The 17807-nt window shown below is 37.0% G+C and overlaps 1 protein-coding gene across 14 annotated transcripts in view; it reads left to right on the forward strand.

Annotated features, from left to right (window-relative positions):
- Positions 1 to 17807, forward strand: part of LOC137239784 (uncharacterized) — an 88814-nt gene that overhangs the window by 27460 nt on the left and 43547 nt on the right. For all 14 annotated transcript variants that reach the window (XM_067765443.1, XM_067765442.1, XM_067765438.1 and 11 more), the window contains 2 exons: positions 6886 to 7421; positions 9116 to 9218. In XM_067765443.1, the coding sequence (XP_067621544.1) occupies positions 7269 to 7421; positions 9116 to 9218 (256 nt within the window). In that variant the 5' untranslated portion in view covers positions 6886 to 7268. The remainder of the gene's footprint in view (positions 1 to 6885; positions 7422 to 9115; positions 9219 to 17807) is intronic.

The raw sequence follows: 17807 nt of genomic DNA on the forward strand, positions 1-17807 counted from the left end.
GTCCGTGCATTTTTTCGTTTCAAAAAACAAACAAATATCCAAATAAAAACTTATTACTTCCTTACACAGCTGTGTCTGGTGATTATTGAAGATGTCATTGCTAAATAAATTTTCGATGGCTATGTGATAGCCCATGATACTATTGGAGAATGCATCACTTTTTATACGTGGCGCCAACGCATATTTTGTAACTGTTAATTCTGTGCATGAGAAATTCTTAGTTGTAAGCTGGCATTATTTGCTTTTTTTGTCGCTTTTTGGTCATTAAGGGCTCATTTACATACGAATATCTGCGAACTCAGCACAAATCGGTAATGCTATTCTGCGGAGTTCTTACAACAATAAACATTTTATACTACTGTAACGAAGTTAGTGAAATTCCGCCTATTTGCAACCTTCTGCTTACGTTCGTATCGCTAAACTGTTGAATAAAACACTCCAATATTCTGTATTACCAAATGGTCTTTATTAGATTACTTTGAAAGTACTTCGCACTAAAACATCACTTCGCAACTGATAACATGCTTAAATCAAACTGATGACGGACTACTCAGCTTCTTCTTATAGAATCCTCTACCTGGTCACCAGCCATATGCGTGTATTTGTAGTGTGTAACCATATGCGTGTATATATGTGAGCGAAGTAGTAGCTGATGATGACATGCTTTTGTGAGGATCTCTCTGCTCCTTGTATGTATGCGTGTACATGATGATTAATTTGTTTACGTACATAGAAGTGTGGCAGCTAGCTTTATTGCTGCTGTGGCTTTATTTACTTAGTATCAGATTAGTGATGTGAGTAGCACTTAGTGTTACTAATATTCATCACAATACTAATGAACAACAAAAGCTTACTTTTTCTTTTGGAGAACGAAATAGCCTAATGTACAATATTGATAGAAGCAAGACGGCTTGTTGAAATATACATATAAGCCGTGTTTTTTAACACGCGTATATCCGTTTACGCTTAAACTTTATATTGACTGCTAAGCGACAAACTATAAATACACCTCTGAAATTGCTGCGCATAAATTTTTTCCTACTAAATTTCAATACGCATTATACTCAGATGTAACTGAAATATGTGTCTTTGTTTCACCCTCTACACTAATTCTATGTATTCTATGTGTGTCCACAATTCATCGCAACTGATTCAGCTATATGTTATACCCTATGGCCATCAGAGCGTTGCGTCTCCGCTTTTCGGTACACCCTGTTGCTGTAGCTAGTTCTTTAACCACAGCCGCTAGATGGGTCTCCCAAGCATTATCTAAGCGAAGATAGGCGTTTTTTACACGCGAAAACGAAACGTATACGCGCGTGTTAAAAAACACGGCTATATTTAAGCCCCTTTTTTACAAAAATTTAACGACAGCCTTGAGATTTTGTCTCCTTCTCTCCTTGTATATCTGTACTGTAATGTTTGGCAGGCTGCACAGTTCAGTAGTAGTGATGTAGAAGTATTACATATATGGCACTAACATAATATAATCGGATTTGTTTTGTAGTTGTTTTTTTTTTGGCACATTGCTGTGGCGCTCAAAGGCTTCTTGACCCAGTTAAGAACAACCACATTTTCATTATTGACTTTGAAATGGTATTTCAAACTGCGAACTATTCTGGACATATCAGGATCGGTACGATGGATGGTATGGTGGATGAGAAGGTTTTACAGAATGTACCAACATACACATATATATTTTTTTTTTTTTGCTTCCAGTCCATGTCCCAGAAATATGAATTCATTGCAAATTTTCCACACCTTTTTGTAATTCCACACCCCATCTTCCTTCCGTTTTCCATGGAAGCAATTGCCTTTTTCTCGTCGCTTTTTATTTGATATTTGAATCCATGCGCTGTTTTGCTCTTGCTTTCTTTTCTGTCGCTTTTTAGAGCAGTTCGGTATATTGAAAGAATCATCAGAACCACTATTGAATCCATACAGCACCAGTCCTACTACTCCATCAACAGATTCAATTCCATAATTGTCATCATCGGTGCACTGAAGGCAGACACCTGCTGCATAGTTATTGTCATTACTGTCGTCAGTATTCATCGCATTCTTCTATTAAATAATATTTTTTGTAGAAAGTTCTTTTTTGCATTAAGTAATAACAATTTCTTACCTTTTTCAAATCAAACTATTAAAGTAGTGCAATTTAGGGACACTACAACAAAGGACGTACGATTTGACTTAGCGCGCTCTTTTTGACAACAGCTGACTTAGCATTTTTGCGCGTTTTTTTGACAACGATGACTTAGCACTTTTGTACATCATTGCCAGATGAAAGGAAAAACAATTTTTTTCCATTTTTTCATTTTGCAATCTATATAATTTAAATTTTTTATCGTACTGCATTAAAAACACTTTTTTTATAAAAAGTTGACTTAGCACCTAGTCTTATGAAGCTGACGAATGCCAGTTTTATAATGATTAAAACTTTAAGGACCCCTTTTAAAAAAAAAAAGTGGAAGTGGTCGTTAACGAAATTTTCTTAGATCTAAATAAAGTACTAAGAACCATAAATCCACAAAATTGCGAGGTGATACTACGACTTTTTAAATAATCTTCTTCTCCTAAACGTGGGCGGTGCCACGCGCTTTTTTCAAGTTTTTATTTTTTCATAAATATTCGTACTTTGCTACACCATATCACTAGTAAGGTGAAATATCAGTATAATTTGCATAGCTATGTACGTAGTATACATATTAGGGTGGGTCGATTAGTATGGACGAAAGTTAACCGATATCGCGCCATCGATTTTTCGATAGGTTTTGGGTTCAGGAAAAAAATTTCCACTACGCATACCCAAAAAAAAAATTATTTTCGAGCCTGCGAAATTTCATTTTTTTGACTTTTTTCGACTTTGATTTTTAAGGTTTTTTTCATGACTTACTTACAAAATTTTCATATGTATACCCTGTTGGACCCAAAAATGTCCGCTAAAAACGTTTACAATCAAATGAAAATATTTTTCGTAGGTCATGAAAAAAACCTTAAAAATCGAAGTCGAAAAAAGTAAAAAAAATTAACTTTCGCAGGCTCGAAAATTTATTTTTTGGGTACGCGTAGTGGAACTTTTTTTCCTGAGCCCAAATTCTATCGAAAAATCGATGGCGTGATATCGGTTAATAAATCGATCCAGTCTAATACATATACCGCCAGGGTGCTGAGTTTTGTGTTGCCATTAAACTTTGAAAACATTCACTTTTTTAATTGGGCTTGAGTTTTGGGCAGTGTTATCGATGTTGATCGTCCTTTGACGGATATAGATTCGGTACATTCCGGTAACAAGCAACATTAAGGTAGCAGCCCGACCATCTCGGGAACGATTTAGTATGACCACATGAAGCCTCTTAGGCCATACCGGCCTCCCACTTCTTAGATCCATGAGGAACTTGGGGTCGCCAGTGCCTCGCCTGCTAAAGAAACAGGATTCGCCACGTTTAAGTGAGGTTGACAATTGGGTTGGAGAAGCTATAAATTGCGCTGGCAACCCCTTGAAGGGTTGCGCTACACAACCCCTGGAATCAGTTTAGTATTTTAGTCGCCTCTTGCGACGGTCATACCTGCCACGGGTATATTCTAAGCCCCTAACCCGCTGGGGATAATTGGGCATGATCGCTTACCGGGTTTGTTAATTTACCAAGGTGTGCATATAAAAGCAAGGACAAAATCCATGCCAAATTTTCAATGGCTTTTGATTCACGACTTGCAACAGTTTTAAATTTTCTTACACATACATTACACCACATTTCGGGCGGTGCCACGCTTATTATCCAATATTTTACCAAGTTTATATTTCTCATCATAAAGTCAACCCACATATCAGGTGTTATCCGGCAAAGGACCATCACATCGATAACACTCCCCAAAGCCTTCGGGGAGCAACCTTATCGCTACAACAACAACAACAACATATCAGGTGTCATCACTTTATCTATCTTTGGTAATGAACTATCGCATTTTTTGATTTTTCGAAATTTCGATATAGATTTTATCGGGCGAGATTAAGAGAAGGTGGGAGTTATATATGATCGACCAAGCAGGAAAGGCGTGGACCCACGGGCGGTGCTCTAAACTGTCGAAGATCATGTGTAGGTCTTACAGACTTAGACTAGACTGCGGACGGGGTATTCTAACTGGACACCGCCTTCTGGTGCCACACGACTTTAAATTAGGTTTGGTCAGTCACAGCAGATGTAGGAAGTGCGGGTTGGAAGATGAAACGATAGAGCACATATTGTGCTCATGCCCTGCGCCTGCCAGGCTGAGACTCCAGCTATTAAGAGTGATACAGCTCTCAGATCTAAAAGCAGCATGTGGCATAGGTTCTAGAAAGCTTCTAGTACTTGCCAAAAGGACGAAGTTATTTAACAACATTGGTCCTGGTTTTTGAAACGGGTTTCCAGTTTGGCCCTTAAGCAATCACTTCGAAAATGGCTTGCGGTGTTGGAGCAGAAGTCTTTGCGACACCGCTAACCACGTTTATTCAGAAGCGCCTTCGAAACTCAACAAGTGCATTTTAATGCGAGATTTTTAACATTCGTAATATGAATAGAAATGATGTATTCATATTAGGTTAAGTGCTCATCGAGTTCTGAACAACTGGGGTTTATGAGGCACTTATGGGATTGGCACACAGTAGCTCATGTCAAAGCTACAAAATTTCGGCGGCGGAAAAACGGAACATTCGTTAGTTTTCTTCCATTCATTAATTTATTAAATATTTCAGAGGTTGTGGGATCAGGGGCGACTTTCCACATTAACCAAGCAACCAATGGATAATATTGTAACGAATTGGGAAAATTCTATTTAATCTGCAGCTTCTGATAACATTGGAACCTCTGAAATGTTGAATAAATAACATAAATATTCAGTATCGCAAAATGTTCTTTATTTACACTACTTTCGTAGTAATACCTCACAATTACAATACTCGCTTACTTCACTAAAAGCGTTTTAAAATCAAACTGATTTCTTATTCCTAAGCTTGCGCTGCTCTTGTACTCTCGGTTACCTCGCTCGCCCATTTCTACTAAGGTCTCGAATTTTCACGAACAGCTGCTTATTTATTTCTCCTTTATGCATCTGGTATTCATACCAAATAATCGGTTAGTACAAATATATTATAATAAACAGAAATCTTTTCTCTTTCAATCGGTCTTCAATTGTAGGTTTGAATGAAAAGTAGGTTTAGTAGCTTTTACCGTGAAGGCATAACATTATAACCAGTTTCAAAGATTAGCAAACTACAAATGTGTGCAACAACAAAGAGAATTGCACATACAAAAATTTAAGAAAACTGAGTAGTCCAAAAATGGCGATGTGGCTTCATAATGACTCACTGCACGATTCCGCTTTGATGACTTCATGCATATATTTTGCATATTTTAATTAAATATATTTTATTTTAAAAATGCACTTCACTCAATAATCTATCTTAAACATGACTAAGCTGTGACGAATCGTTAATTTTAGTATTGGATTTTGATAATTTCTATTTAGTGTGGATTTACGGTTAAGTTGAAAAGGTCTGCAAGATGACGTTATAGTATAAAGGGCCAGTTAAACCTCCTTCCATAGTCGTAACCATATTTTTATTTATCCATTTCAAATTGGCATCAGTTATTGATGCCATAACCTACAAAAAAAAACTTCATAAAAATGAAGAAAACGCAAAAAATTTCAAACATATACCACAAAAAATAAGTCTCTTAGTCAAAACTTATCCAAAACAATCAATAAAATCTACAAAAAGTTAATAAATTCTCCAATTGAAATATTTCTAAGTTATGGATATGGCGAGAATCCAAAAACCAATTGGTTGGCTATGGTATGGTTATGGCGTTACCGTTATGGTATGGCACCATTAATCGATTACATTGATTTCCAAATGGTTGGTTCGATCAGATGTTTTACTTGGTTATAGATAAGTCACCATGAATTGGTCCTTAAGCCTGCAAAGTGACATAAAAAAATTGTACATGGCAGGCAAAGAACTATTTTAATTTTCATTAAAATCTTGGGAACTAAATCAGAGCTGGGTAAAATTTATTCGAATGACGAATAAAAAATAAATTATTTTAACACTTTTGTTGTTGTTTTATCAGCCTATTGATTTGTAAGATCGTGGGTTCGAGTCAAGCTCAAGGGCTTAAGAATAATTTTTTTTTGCAATTAGAAAAAAATATATCATAAGAATAAGGATAATGATAAAAAATTATTGTTAAGGCATTGTGATCGATTCGAAACCACGATCTTACACATCAATACGCTGATAAAACAACAACAAAATTGTGAACATATCCCAGAGCACACACAAGAAAGTGTCAATAAATATGAGACTATGGTATCATTGCCATAAAAATAAGTCCAATATTCACATTGGGCGCTTTCAGAAAACGCAACTGTGGATCAGTAGTTGAGTAACAACTTTCTGAACGCACCGTAGAGTAGTTAAGATCCTCTCAACGGTTGGAGTTTTACGTCAAATCACTGAGCAGACATTTTTTTTCGCTACATTTGCTTAACGTGCTTATTCGGCTCTCGGGCAGTTTTTAGACAGAGTAAAGAGTTGCTTATGAATAAAATGTTTCCTTTTACTATTAATGTGAAGCGTAAACAATTATTTAAAAATTCCTTTTTAGTAGGTCATGAAAAAACCTTACAAATCAAAGTCGAACAAAATCAAAAAACTGAAATTTCGTAGGCTCGAAAATTATTTTTTTGGGTATGCGTAGTGGAACTTTTTTTCCTGAGCCCAAATCCTATCGAAAAATCGATGGCGCGATATCGGTTAATAAATCGACCCAGTCTAATGTATATATTTTTTAACTACTGAATATTTAAGCACATATTTTATGTTTTTTCTTCTTTTTTCAGACGATTCAATTAAAAATTCTTCGTACTCATACGCTGTCGTAAATAGAACAACAGGCATTCAAAATTATACTATGTATATATCTAAAATATATATAATAAAATTTTATTTAGATTTGTAATGCAAATTAATTTGTGATATTTAAAAAAAATTAAAACACTCATTTTAACTGAAGTTAATAATTATTGAAAATTAATATTTTAATTAAAAAAAAAAATGAAATTGTGTTGAAAAATAAAACCAAAGATTTTATTAATTTCAAATATAAACAAATAAACCACTCTATAAAAACAGTGTTTAATAGCTAAAAATAAAAAATCTTAAATAAAAACTGATACACCACACCGTTTAACTCATATTTGTAAAACAAACAACAACAATTGAAATGGCTGAAAAAGTGGAACAATCACAAACGTCACAACAACACACCAATCAACAAAATAAAATACGTAAATCACCAGAATTTCAACCGATGCCCAATATAACACCTGGCGCTATACTCAGAGAACGCAGCTTTGTGCGCACCTCAAATCAACAGGTTGGTATCAAAAAGTAGTAATAATTAATATTGTGAATTTTTCCGAGAAGTGTTGCCACATTCAAAACCAATGTGGTGGTAAGGTCAGATTGAACTGGCCTGCCAATCAAGACCTCACATAGACAGAATTTGTTTGACGACCAAAGAGCAAACCCCAACAATTAGGCACTAGCGCTTTTGTTATGGAATAACTCCATCCTCTTGGCATATATTACAAGTTTTCTAGGATCTAGCTTAATTGCTGCCTCAATATCTGGCAACTCTTCTCCCCTTAATAGCTGTAGCTTTAACTTCGCGAGATATGAGCGACTTTTGAATCTAACCTCGTGGGATTTGCGCCTGATCCTTTCCTGCTTAATGGATCATAAGCAACTCATATCTCCGTTTGATTTCTCCCAACCGGACTAGGCCATCTACCGTCGACTCATCGAGTGCTGCACCCTCCTTTGCCAACAAATCGGCCGTTCCATTACCTATATAATGGTTATTTGCATTCCAGGACACTTCTTGATGAAGTACTGTGTGAGATTATTGCTTCGAGCGCCGCCTGACTATCAATGTATTGCGGCGATAATTGACAGTTCCGATACGTCACTATGCGTCTAGTAAATACATGCTACACAAGTACAACAACAATTTAAGTAGATGAGGCAATAAACAAGCAACGAGCACATGTACAAAGCAGCTAAGAGCGTATAGGGTATTACTCACACATATACACAGTAACAAAGAGCGCAGATGACATTACTCACAAATATGCATAGAAGACAAAAGCGAATATGAGATGCAGCAGGTGAACGAAGTGAAGAAACAACTAATCGAGAAGGCAGTACGCGAAAAATCTAGACCCTGGCATAAAAAGGCGAACGAAGTAACTAGAAGTATAAAAACAGTGCAGTCCAAGTGATAGTCAATTATTTTGATATTAACATGCTATAAGTGAAGTACGCGAATACATTAAATTGTGAAGATCTACTACTATAGTAGTGCCGTAAATAAGAGCATTTTATATACAGAACATTTGCGTTTATTTATTCGACAGTTCAGTGATTAGTGAAATAGAAGAATAAATGAGAATTCTTAACATATATAAAATATATATTGACGCGACTGCAGCTCAAGCAGATTCTGTACGGCTACAATTTGCTCCAGAAAGACCATGCAGTGATCTGGCAGGCTGAATTGACACAGCATCCAGCAGACCTGACCACTTCAGTTAAGTTGGAACCATCGGCATACCCGTGTATAGTATGTTCTGTCATCTTGCACCCCGGCACCAACGCTCCGGCTCAATTGTGGTCCCAATATTCGAAACTCAGGCATGAGACCATGCCAGAAATTGCGGCATACAGGCAGCACTTTTTCGTGATGTTGAAGATGGCGTTAAAATCGACGAGAAGGAATGTGAGTCAATTATTTCTTAGCAGGTTTTTCCCAAGATTTGGCGCATAGTGAAAATCTAATCGATGGTACATTTACTAGGCCGGAAGCCATATCATTACTACGCTATAAGCTAAAATGATATCAAAGTTGAGGGCTAAGCTTAGCAAAGACCCTGTTCTGCGGTACTAGAGCCAACCATTGCGCCACTTCCAAATGCATATTAAAATGACATTGGAAGGTCATAGATGATATCAGATCCACGCAAATATTAGAACCCTACTGAGTTGTATTTCTTATTCTTGTTTTTTCAGCACATCAACAAAAGACGGAGTCTTGCTTTCAATGTACAAACCGCTGCCAATCAACATGGGCAAATACGTGGGAAGCCTGCTATAGATATATATAGACCACCAAGTAAGTCTAAAACTACTTTTGGCGCCTAAAAGAACTAAAACAAAATTACTAATACAAATTTTTGTCTTGGAGCCTTCGCAAAGGCTAAAACTACATGCCTAACAAAGCCTATTTATTGCATATAGCCAGGGCTGTTATATTGAAGTGCAAATCATAATACATATACCAAATTATATGTACAGTGTAACTTTTTTTAATTGAAAAAAAAAAAAAAAAATATTTAAATGTTTAAAGAATTTTGATGGTCTCCTTAATGAATAAATTTTGAATACAAACTTTTCTCAGTGCTACAATATTTTGTGAGAAATTTTTTGTTGTCGATTTGTTAGTGTAAATTTGAATATCATACCAAAGTACATTGCTTCATGTGGAAGTGCCTTTTCTTTGCACTTGCATATGAAATTCAAGCACTTTCATATGAATCGAATTTATAGGAGAGGGCATATGGAAGTGCTATGTGAATTTAGAGCTGTGCCTATTCTTCAGGGCAAAATAAAAGCAAGAGTGCTATAAGTGTATAGGGGTTGAGCAGCTATGTATATTAGGGTGGGTCGATTTGTATGGACGAAAGTTAACCGATATCGCGTCATCGATTTTTCGATAGAACTTTGGCTTAGGAAAAAAAAACGCATACCCAAAAAAATTATTTTCCAGCCTGCGAAATTTAATTTTTTTAACTTTTTTCGACTTTGATTTTTAATTAATGTTAGCTTTTTAATAAGCTGATGCGGTCTGATGTGCGCTAGTGCAAGAAAAAAAGATACACTTTTTCTCCACTTAACTCCCTACGTTTCGCCAATCTCCTTGGCATCCTCAGGGGCAGGATCTTTATTTTATAAGACACAAACAAAGATAATACATAAGAGACAATATCATAAAAAACATGTATAAGTGTCACTTACATTGAAAAGTTGGAAAAAATATATAATATAAAAACATTAAACAATAACAACAAATTTTTTAAATTTGAGTCACATAACATAATTTATCTGTACCATCAATGTCAGGTACATTTGTCAGACTGATTTGTTATCATAAACATAACAAATATGCTGCCGCGATTTCGTCGCTATCTTCCTTTTTGTTCATTGTTATACTCAGTTGAGCAGAGCTCACAGAGTATATTAACTTTGATTGCATAACGGTTGGTTGTACAGGTATAAAGGAATCGAGATAGATATAGACTTCCATATATCAAAATCATCAGTATCGAAAAAAAAATTCGATTAAGCCATGTCCGTCCGTCCGTCCGTCTGTCCGTTAACACGATAACTTGAGTAAATTTTGAGGTATCTTGATGAAATTTGGTATGCAGATTCCTGGGCACTCATCTCAGATCGCTATTTAAAATGAACGATATCGGACAATAACCACGCCACGGGCGTGGCTCCGCCCTTTTTCATTTAATTTGTCTAGGATGCTTTTAATGCCATAAGTCGAACAAAAACTAACCAATCCTTGTGAAATTTTGGTAGAGGCTTAGCTTTTAGGATGATAACTGTTTTCTGTGAAAAAGGGCGAAATCGGTTGAAGCCACGCCCAGGTTTTATACACAGTCGACCGTCTGTCCTTCCGCTCGGCCGTTAACACGATAACTTGAGCAAAAATCGATATATCTTTACTAAACTCAGTTCACGTACTTATCTGAACTTACTTTGTATTGGTGTAAAAAATGGGCGAAATCCGACTATGACCACGCCCACTTTTTCGATATCGAAAATTACGAAAAATGAAAAAAATGCCATAATTATATACCAAATACGAAAAAAGGAATGAAACATGGTAATTGTATTGGTCTATTGACGCAAAATATAACTTTAGAAAAAAACTTGGTAAAATGGGTGTGACACCTACCATATTAAGTAGAAGAAAATGAAAAAGTTTTGCAGGGCGAAATCAAAAGCCCTTGGAATCTTGGAAGGAATACTGTACGTGGTATTACGTATATAAATAAATTAGCGGTACCCGACAGATGATGTTCTGGATCACCCTGGTCCACATTTTGGTAGATATCTCGAAAACGCCTTCACATATACAACTAAGGGCCACTCCCTTTTAAAACCCTCACTAATACCTTTAATTTGATACCCATATCTTACAAACACATTCTAGAGTCACCCCTGGTCCACGTTTATGGCGATATCTCGAAAAGGCGTCCACATAGAACTATATATATCCACTATAGAACTAAGGCCCACTCCCTTTTAAAATACTCATTAACACCTTTCATTTGATACCCATATCGTACACAAAAATTCTAGAATCACCCCTGGCCCACCTTTATGGCGATATCTCGAAAGGGCATCCACCTATAGAACTAAGGCCCACTCCCTTTTAAAATACTCATTAACACCTTTCATTTGATACCCATATCGTACAAACAAATTCTAGAGTCACCCCTGGTCTACCTTTATGTCGATATCTCGAAAAGGCGTCCACCTATAGAACTAAGGCCCACGCCCTTTTAAAATACTCCTTAACACCTTTCATTTGATACCCATATCGTACAAACAAATTCTAGAGTCACCCCTGGTCCACCTTTATGGCGATATCTCGAAAAGGCGTCCACCTATAGAACTAAGGCCCACACCCTTTTAAAATACTCATTAGCACCTTTCATTTGATACCCATATTGTACAAACGCATTCTAGAGTCACCCCTGGTCTACCTTTATGGAGATATCTCGAAAAGGCGTCCACCTATTGAACTAAGACCCACTCCCTTTTAAAATACTCATTAACACCTTTTATTTGATACCCATATCGTACACAAAAATTCTAGAGTCACTCCTGGCCCACCTTTATGGCAATATCTCGAAAGGGCATCCACCTATAGAACTAAGGCCCACACCCTTTTAAAATACTCATTAGCACCTTTCATTTGATATCCATATCGTACAAACAAATTCTAGAGTCACCCCTGGTCCACCTTTACGGCGATATCTCGAAAAGGCGTCCACCTATAGAACTAAGGCCCACGCCCTTTTAAAATACTCATTAACACCTTTCATTTGATACCCATATCGTACAAACGCATTCTAGAGTCACCCCTGGTCTACCTTTATGGAGATATCTCGAAAAGGCGTCCACCTATAGAACTAAGACCCACTCCCTTTTAAAATAGTCATTAACACCTTTCATTTGATACCCATATCGTACACAAAAATTCTAGAGTCACCCCTGGTCCAGCTTTATGGCGATATCTCGAAAAGGCGTCCACCTATAGAACTAAGGCCCACACCCTTTTAAAATACTCATTAGCACCTTTCATTTGATACCCATATCGTACAAACAAATTCTAGTCACCCCTGGTCCACCTTTATGGCGATATCTCGAAAAGGCGTCCACCTATAGAACTAAGGCCCACGCCCTTTTAAAATACTCATTAACACCTTTCATTTGATACCCATATCGTACACAAAAATTCTAGAGTCACCCCTGGCCCACCTTTATGGCGATATCTCGAAAGGGCATCCACCTATAGAACTAAGGCCCACTCCCTTTTAAAATACTCATTAACACCTTTCATTTGATACCCATATCGTACAAACAAATTCTAGAGTCACCCCTGGTCTACCTTTATGGAGATATCTCGAAAAGGCGTACACCTATAGAACTAAGACCCACGCCCTTTTAAAATACTCATTAACACCTTTCTTTGATACCCATATCGTACACAAAAATTCTGGAGTCACCCCTGGCCCACCTTTATGGCGATATCTCGAAAGGGCATCCACCTATAGAACTAAGGCCCACTCCCTTTTAAAATACTCATTAACACCTTTCATTTGATACCCATATAGCACAAACGAATTCTAGAGTCACCCCTGGTCCACGTTTATGGCGATATCTCGAAAAGGCATCCACATATAGAACTAAGGCCCACGCCCTCTTAAAATACTCATTAACACCTTTCATTTGATACCCATATCGTACACAAAAATTCTAGAGTCACCCCTGGCCCACCTTTATGGCGATATCTCGAAAGGGCATCCACCTATATAACTAAGGCCCACTACCTTTTAAAATACTCATTAACACCTTTCATTTGATACCCATATTGTACAAACGCATTCTAGAGTCACCCCTGGTCCCACTCCCTTTTAAAACACTTATTGCACTTTTCGTTTGACACCCATATTGTACAAACGCATTCTAGAGTCAACCCAGGTCCACTTTTATAACGATATTCCGAAATGCGTCCACCTATAGAACTTAGGCCCACTCCCTTTTAAAATACTCATTAACACCTTTCATTTGATACCCATATAGCACAAACGAATTCTAGAGTCACCCCTGGTCCACGTTTATGGCGATATCTCGAAAAGGCATCCACATATAGAACTAAGGCCCACGCCCTCTTAAAATACTCATTAATACCTTTTATTTGATACCCATATCGTACAAAATAAATTCTAGAGTCACCCCTGGCCCACCTTTATGGCGATATCTCGAAAGGGCATCCACCTATAGAACTAAGGCCCACTCCCTTTTAAAATACTCATTAACACCTTTCATTTGATACCCATATCGTACAAACAAATTCTAGAGTCACCCCTGGTCTACCTTTATGGAGATATCTCGAAAAGGCGTACACCTATAGAACTAAGACCCACGCCCTTTTAAAATACTCATTAACACCTTTCATTTGATACCCATATCGTACACAAAAATTCTGGAGTCACCCCTGGCCCACCTTTATGGCGATATCTCGAAAGGGCATCCACCTATAGAACTAAGGCCCACTCCCTTTTAAAATACTCATTAACACCTTTCATTTGATACCCATATCGTACAAACAAATTCTAGAGTCTCCCCTGCTCCACCTTTATGGCGATATCTCGAAAAGGCGTCCACCTATAGAACTAAGGCCCACGCCCTTTTAAAATACTCATTAACACCTTTCATTTGATACCCATATCGTACACAAAAATTCTAGAGTCACCCCTGGCCCACCTTTATGGCGATATCTCGAAAGGGCATCCACCTATATAACTAAGGCCCACTACCTTTTAAAATACTCATTAACACCTTTCATTTGATACCCATATTGTACAAACGCATTCTAGAGTCACCCCTGGTCCCACTCCCTTTTAAAACACTTATTGCACTTTTCGTTTGACACCCATATTGTACAAACGCATTCTAGAGTCAACCCAGGTCCACTTTTATAACGATATTCCGAAATGCGTCCACCTATAGAACTTAGGCCCACTCCCTTTTAAAATACTCATTAACACCTTTCATTTGATACCCATATAGCACAAACGAATTCTAGAGTCACCCCTGGTCCACGTTTATGGCGATATCTCGAAAAGGCATCCACATATAGAACTAAGGCCCACGCCTTCTTAAAATACTCATTAATACCTTTTATTTGATACCCATATCGTACAAAATAAATTCTAGAGTAACCCCTGGTCCACCTTTATGGCGATATCTCGAAAAGACGTCCACCTATAGAACTTAGGCCCACTCCCTTTTAAAATTATCATTAACACATTTCATTTGATACTCATATCATACAAACAAATTCTCGAGTCAGGCCTGGTCCACCTTTATGGCGATATCCCTAAATGGCGTCCATCTATAGATCTATGGCACACTCCCTCATAAAATACTCTTTAGTGCCTTTCATTTGATAGACATGTCATACAAACACATTCCAGGGTTACCCTAGGTTCCTTTTACAACATGGTGATTTCCCTTACTTTGTCTCCACAGCTCTCAACTGAGTATGTAATGTTCGGTTACACCCGAACTTAGCCTTCCTTACTTGTTTTTCTCTGTTTTTCAAAATATGTATGCTCTCCAGTGTATATCTTGTTCTCTCTCTTTTCTCTGTGTCTAAAATTCTGGCGTTTTGTATATCAGCTGTATGCGCATGTGTCAGTATATGTTGCGCAAGAGCTGTACCGCTTTTGTTTCTTCTTATATCCGATTCGTGTTCTTGTAATCGCACTCCTAGTGGTCTTTTTGTCGTTCCAATGTATATTTTGTTGCAGTCGTTGTTCTCTCCTCCGTTGCATTTAATTTCGTATATGACATTGTTCCTATGTTGTGATTCTATTTTGCTTTTGGTTTTGGTGTATACAGTTGAGAGTGTGCAATTTGATTTGTACGCCAGAGATATGTCTTGTTTGTGTTCTTTTAAGTTTTTGTTTAGCTCTTCTGAGAATTTTGGAATGTATGTGATGCTGTGGTATCGTTTTGTCTCATTTGTTGTTTGTGAAAGGGTTATTTGTTTGGACTTATTATTAATTTCTTTGGTTTTTTGTTCAATGAGGTTATTTACTAAATGACGCGGGTAGTTGTTATTTATAAGCACTTTGCAAATTGTTTCCTTGTTCGATTCCGTAAATTGTTCATGGCTAAGGGTTAAAACTTTATTTATCATATTTTTAGCTGTATTGATTTTGTATTTTTTCGGCTGGGATGAGAGAAAATTGATTATTCTGCCTGATGCTATAGGTTTCGAGTACCAATTGAGAAAAATTTTATTGTTGTTTCTGTGTATAAGGACATCCAAAAACGGGATCTTTTGGTTTTCTTCTTTTTCCATAGTAAACTGTAATTTGTTATGATACTGGTTGAAAGTGTTCAGAATAACCTCAACGTCGCTTTGTTTTACAATAGCAAAAATGTCGTATACATATTTTACTATAAACTTTATATTTATGTTGTGAAGTTTCTTTAATTGTAAAATGGTGGCATCGAGTAAATCGTCCATGATTACGTCCGCTATTGTCGGAGATAGGGGGTTGCCCATGGGCATTCCAAAGCTTTGCGTATAAGTTTTGTTATCGTACATGAAATAGTTATTGTCCTTCAGACAGAAGTTCAGTATTTCCAGAAACTTATTTCTCGGTATGTTTGTTTGGATCTGATGAAACTTACTCATTATGATTTTGATAGCAAGATATGTGGGTATGTTAGTGAATAATGACACCACATCGAAGGATATCAATAAGTCGTCTTCGCATATTTCAACCTTCTCCAACCTATTTTTGAGTCTAAAAGAGTTTTTTATATTGTACTCGTCCGAAATTAAGTCGTTCAGCAATTTTCCAACAAATTTAGACAAACCATAGCAGGGAACATTGACCGAGGATGCTATTGGACGTAGAGGTAGATCCGGCTTATGAGTTTTCGGTAAGCCGTACAGTCGTGGCGCATTAGGTGCTGTGCATGTAATTTGCTGTTTGTCTTTAAACTTAATTAGTGTGCTTTTGTAGAGTTCGTCGACGATGTTGTTGTTCTGTTTCTGTAGTTCCTACATTCCAATAGGAATTTTAGTGTAGCTGTCTGTTTTGTTAGTTTTTGTTTGCTGTGGTGTTTTAGATATGTGTTTGCTTTTTAAGGTATTTTCATGACCTACTAAAAAAATTTTCATATGTATACCCTGTCCCACCCAAAAATGTCCGCTAAAAACGTTGTCGATAACAGTTTTTTGAAAAAAAAAATTTTTTTTGAATAATACATGAAAATTTTACAATCAAATGAAACTCTTTTTAGTAGGTCATGAAAAAAATCAAAGTCGAAAAAAGGCAAAAAAAATAAATTTCGCAGGCTCGAAAATTATTTTTTTGGGTGTGCGTAGTGGGACTTTTTTCCTGAGCCCAAATCCTATCGAAAAATCGATGGCGCGATATCGGTTAATAAATCGACCCACCCTAATGTATATAGCAAACTTCAAGAAGCCACGTACGTTATCGTATGATTCCATCTTGATACTACAACCGTTCGTCGCTTGGTATATCCAAAACTTTCTCCTTATTCTGCTGCCATTCGGAGCTCCGAATGAAGAATGTGTCTTCTCCTTTTAAGCGCCAAATACACGACACGGACATTTCCGCGAACATTCCGTAATCTTGTTCGCAGCTTTGGCCATACACCATACGAACTTTTGGCCGAACATTAGTTCTCTTTCAGACATCGATGAATACGGACAACAATTGTGCTGAGATTAAAGTCGCATAATCATTATTATTTTTAATTCTATTACAATAATCTTTGCTTTTTACTTGCCACAATGATGACAAAGATTTATACATTTCAATAAATTCACTCAGAAATTTTTTATTGTCCATTTTACTTTTCCGCGCACGTCTGTTCCGTTCAGAAATTACTACGATTATGAGCTATTTCCCCATACACGCACGAACATTTGCGCGAACTGGCAAACACGACAGAAAAGGTCGCAGAAACATGACATAACGGGAATGTTCGCGGAAATGTTCGTGTCGTGTATTTGGCGCTTTACGCTCTGATCGTTGTTCGATAGAGTTTTTTTCCAAAGCCCGTTCAGCTCATCGATAAATGTACTTTATCATTCTATATCATTTATCCCAACCTCTGCTTATGCTTTTTATAGTAATCTTTTCCGGTCGTTGAATGCTGCACTACCGCTGGAGAACGTCGCAACTCATTTCGCAACCTTTGCTAATTCTGTTTCATTTTTGGTTTGGTAGTCGATTATTAAATTCGACATCTTTGCTATTTAAGCCGTAAATCCCCTAACTCTAATCGATTTAAAAGTGTAAGTCTTGTCATAGCGTTCAGCTCATCTAATAGTCCCGTTGGTGGAGCG

Source organism: Eurosta solidaginis, chromosome 2, assembly GCF_040869045.1.
Source record: "Eurosta solidaginis isolate ZX-2024a chromosome 2, ASM4086904v1, whole genome shotgun sequence".
Classification (NCBI taxonomy): Eukaryota; Metazoa; Arthropoda; class Insecta; order Diptera; family Tephritidae; genus Eurosta; species Eurosta solidaginis.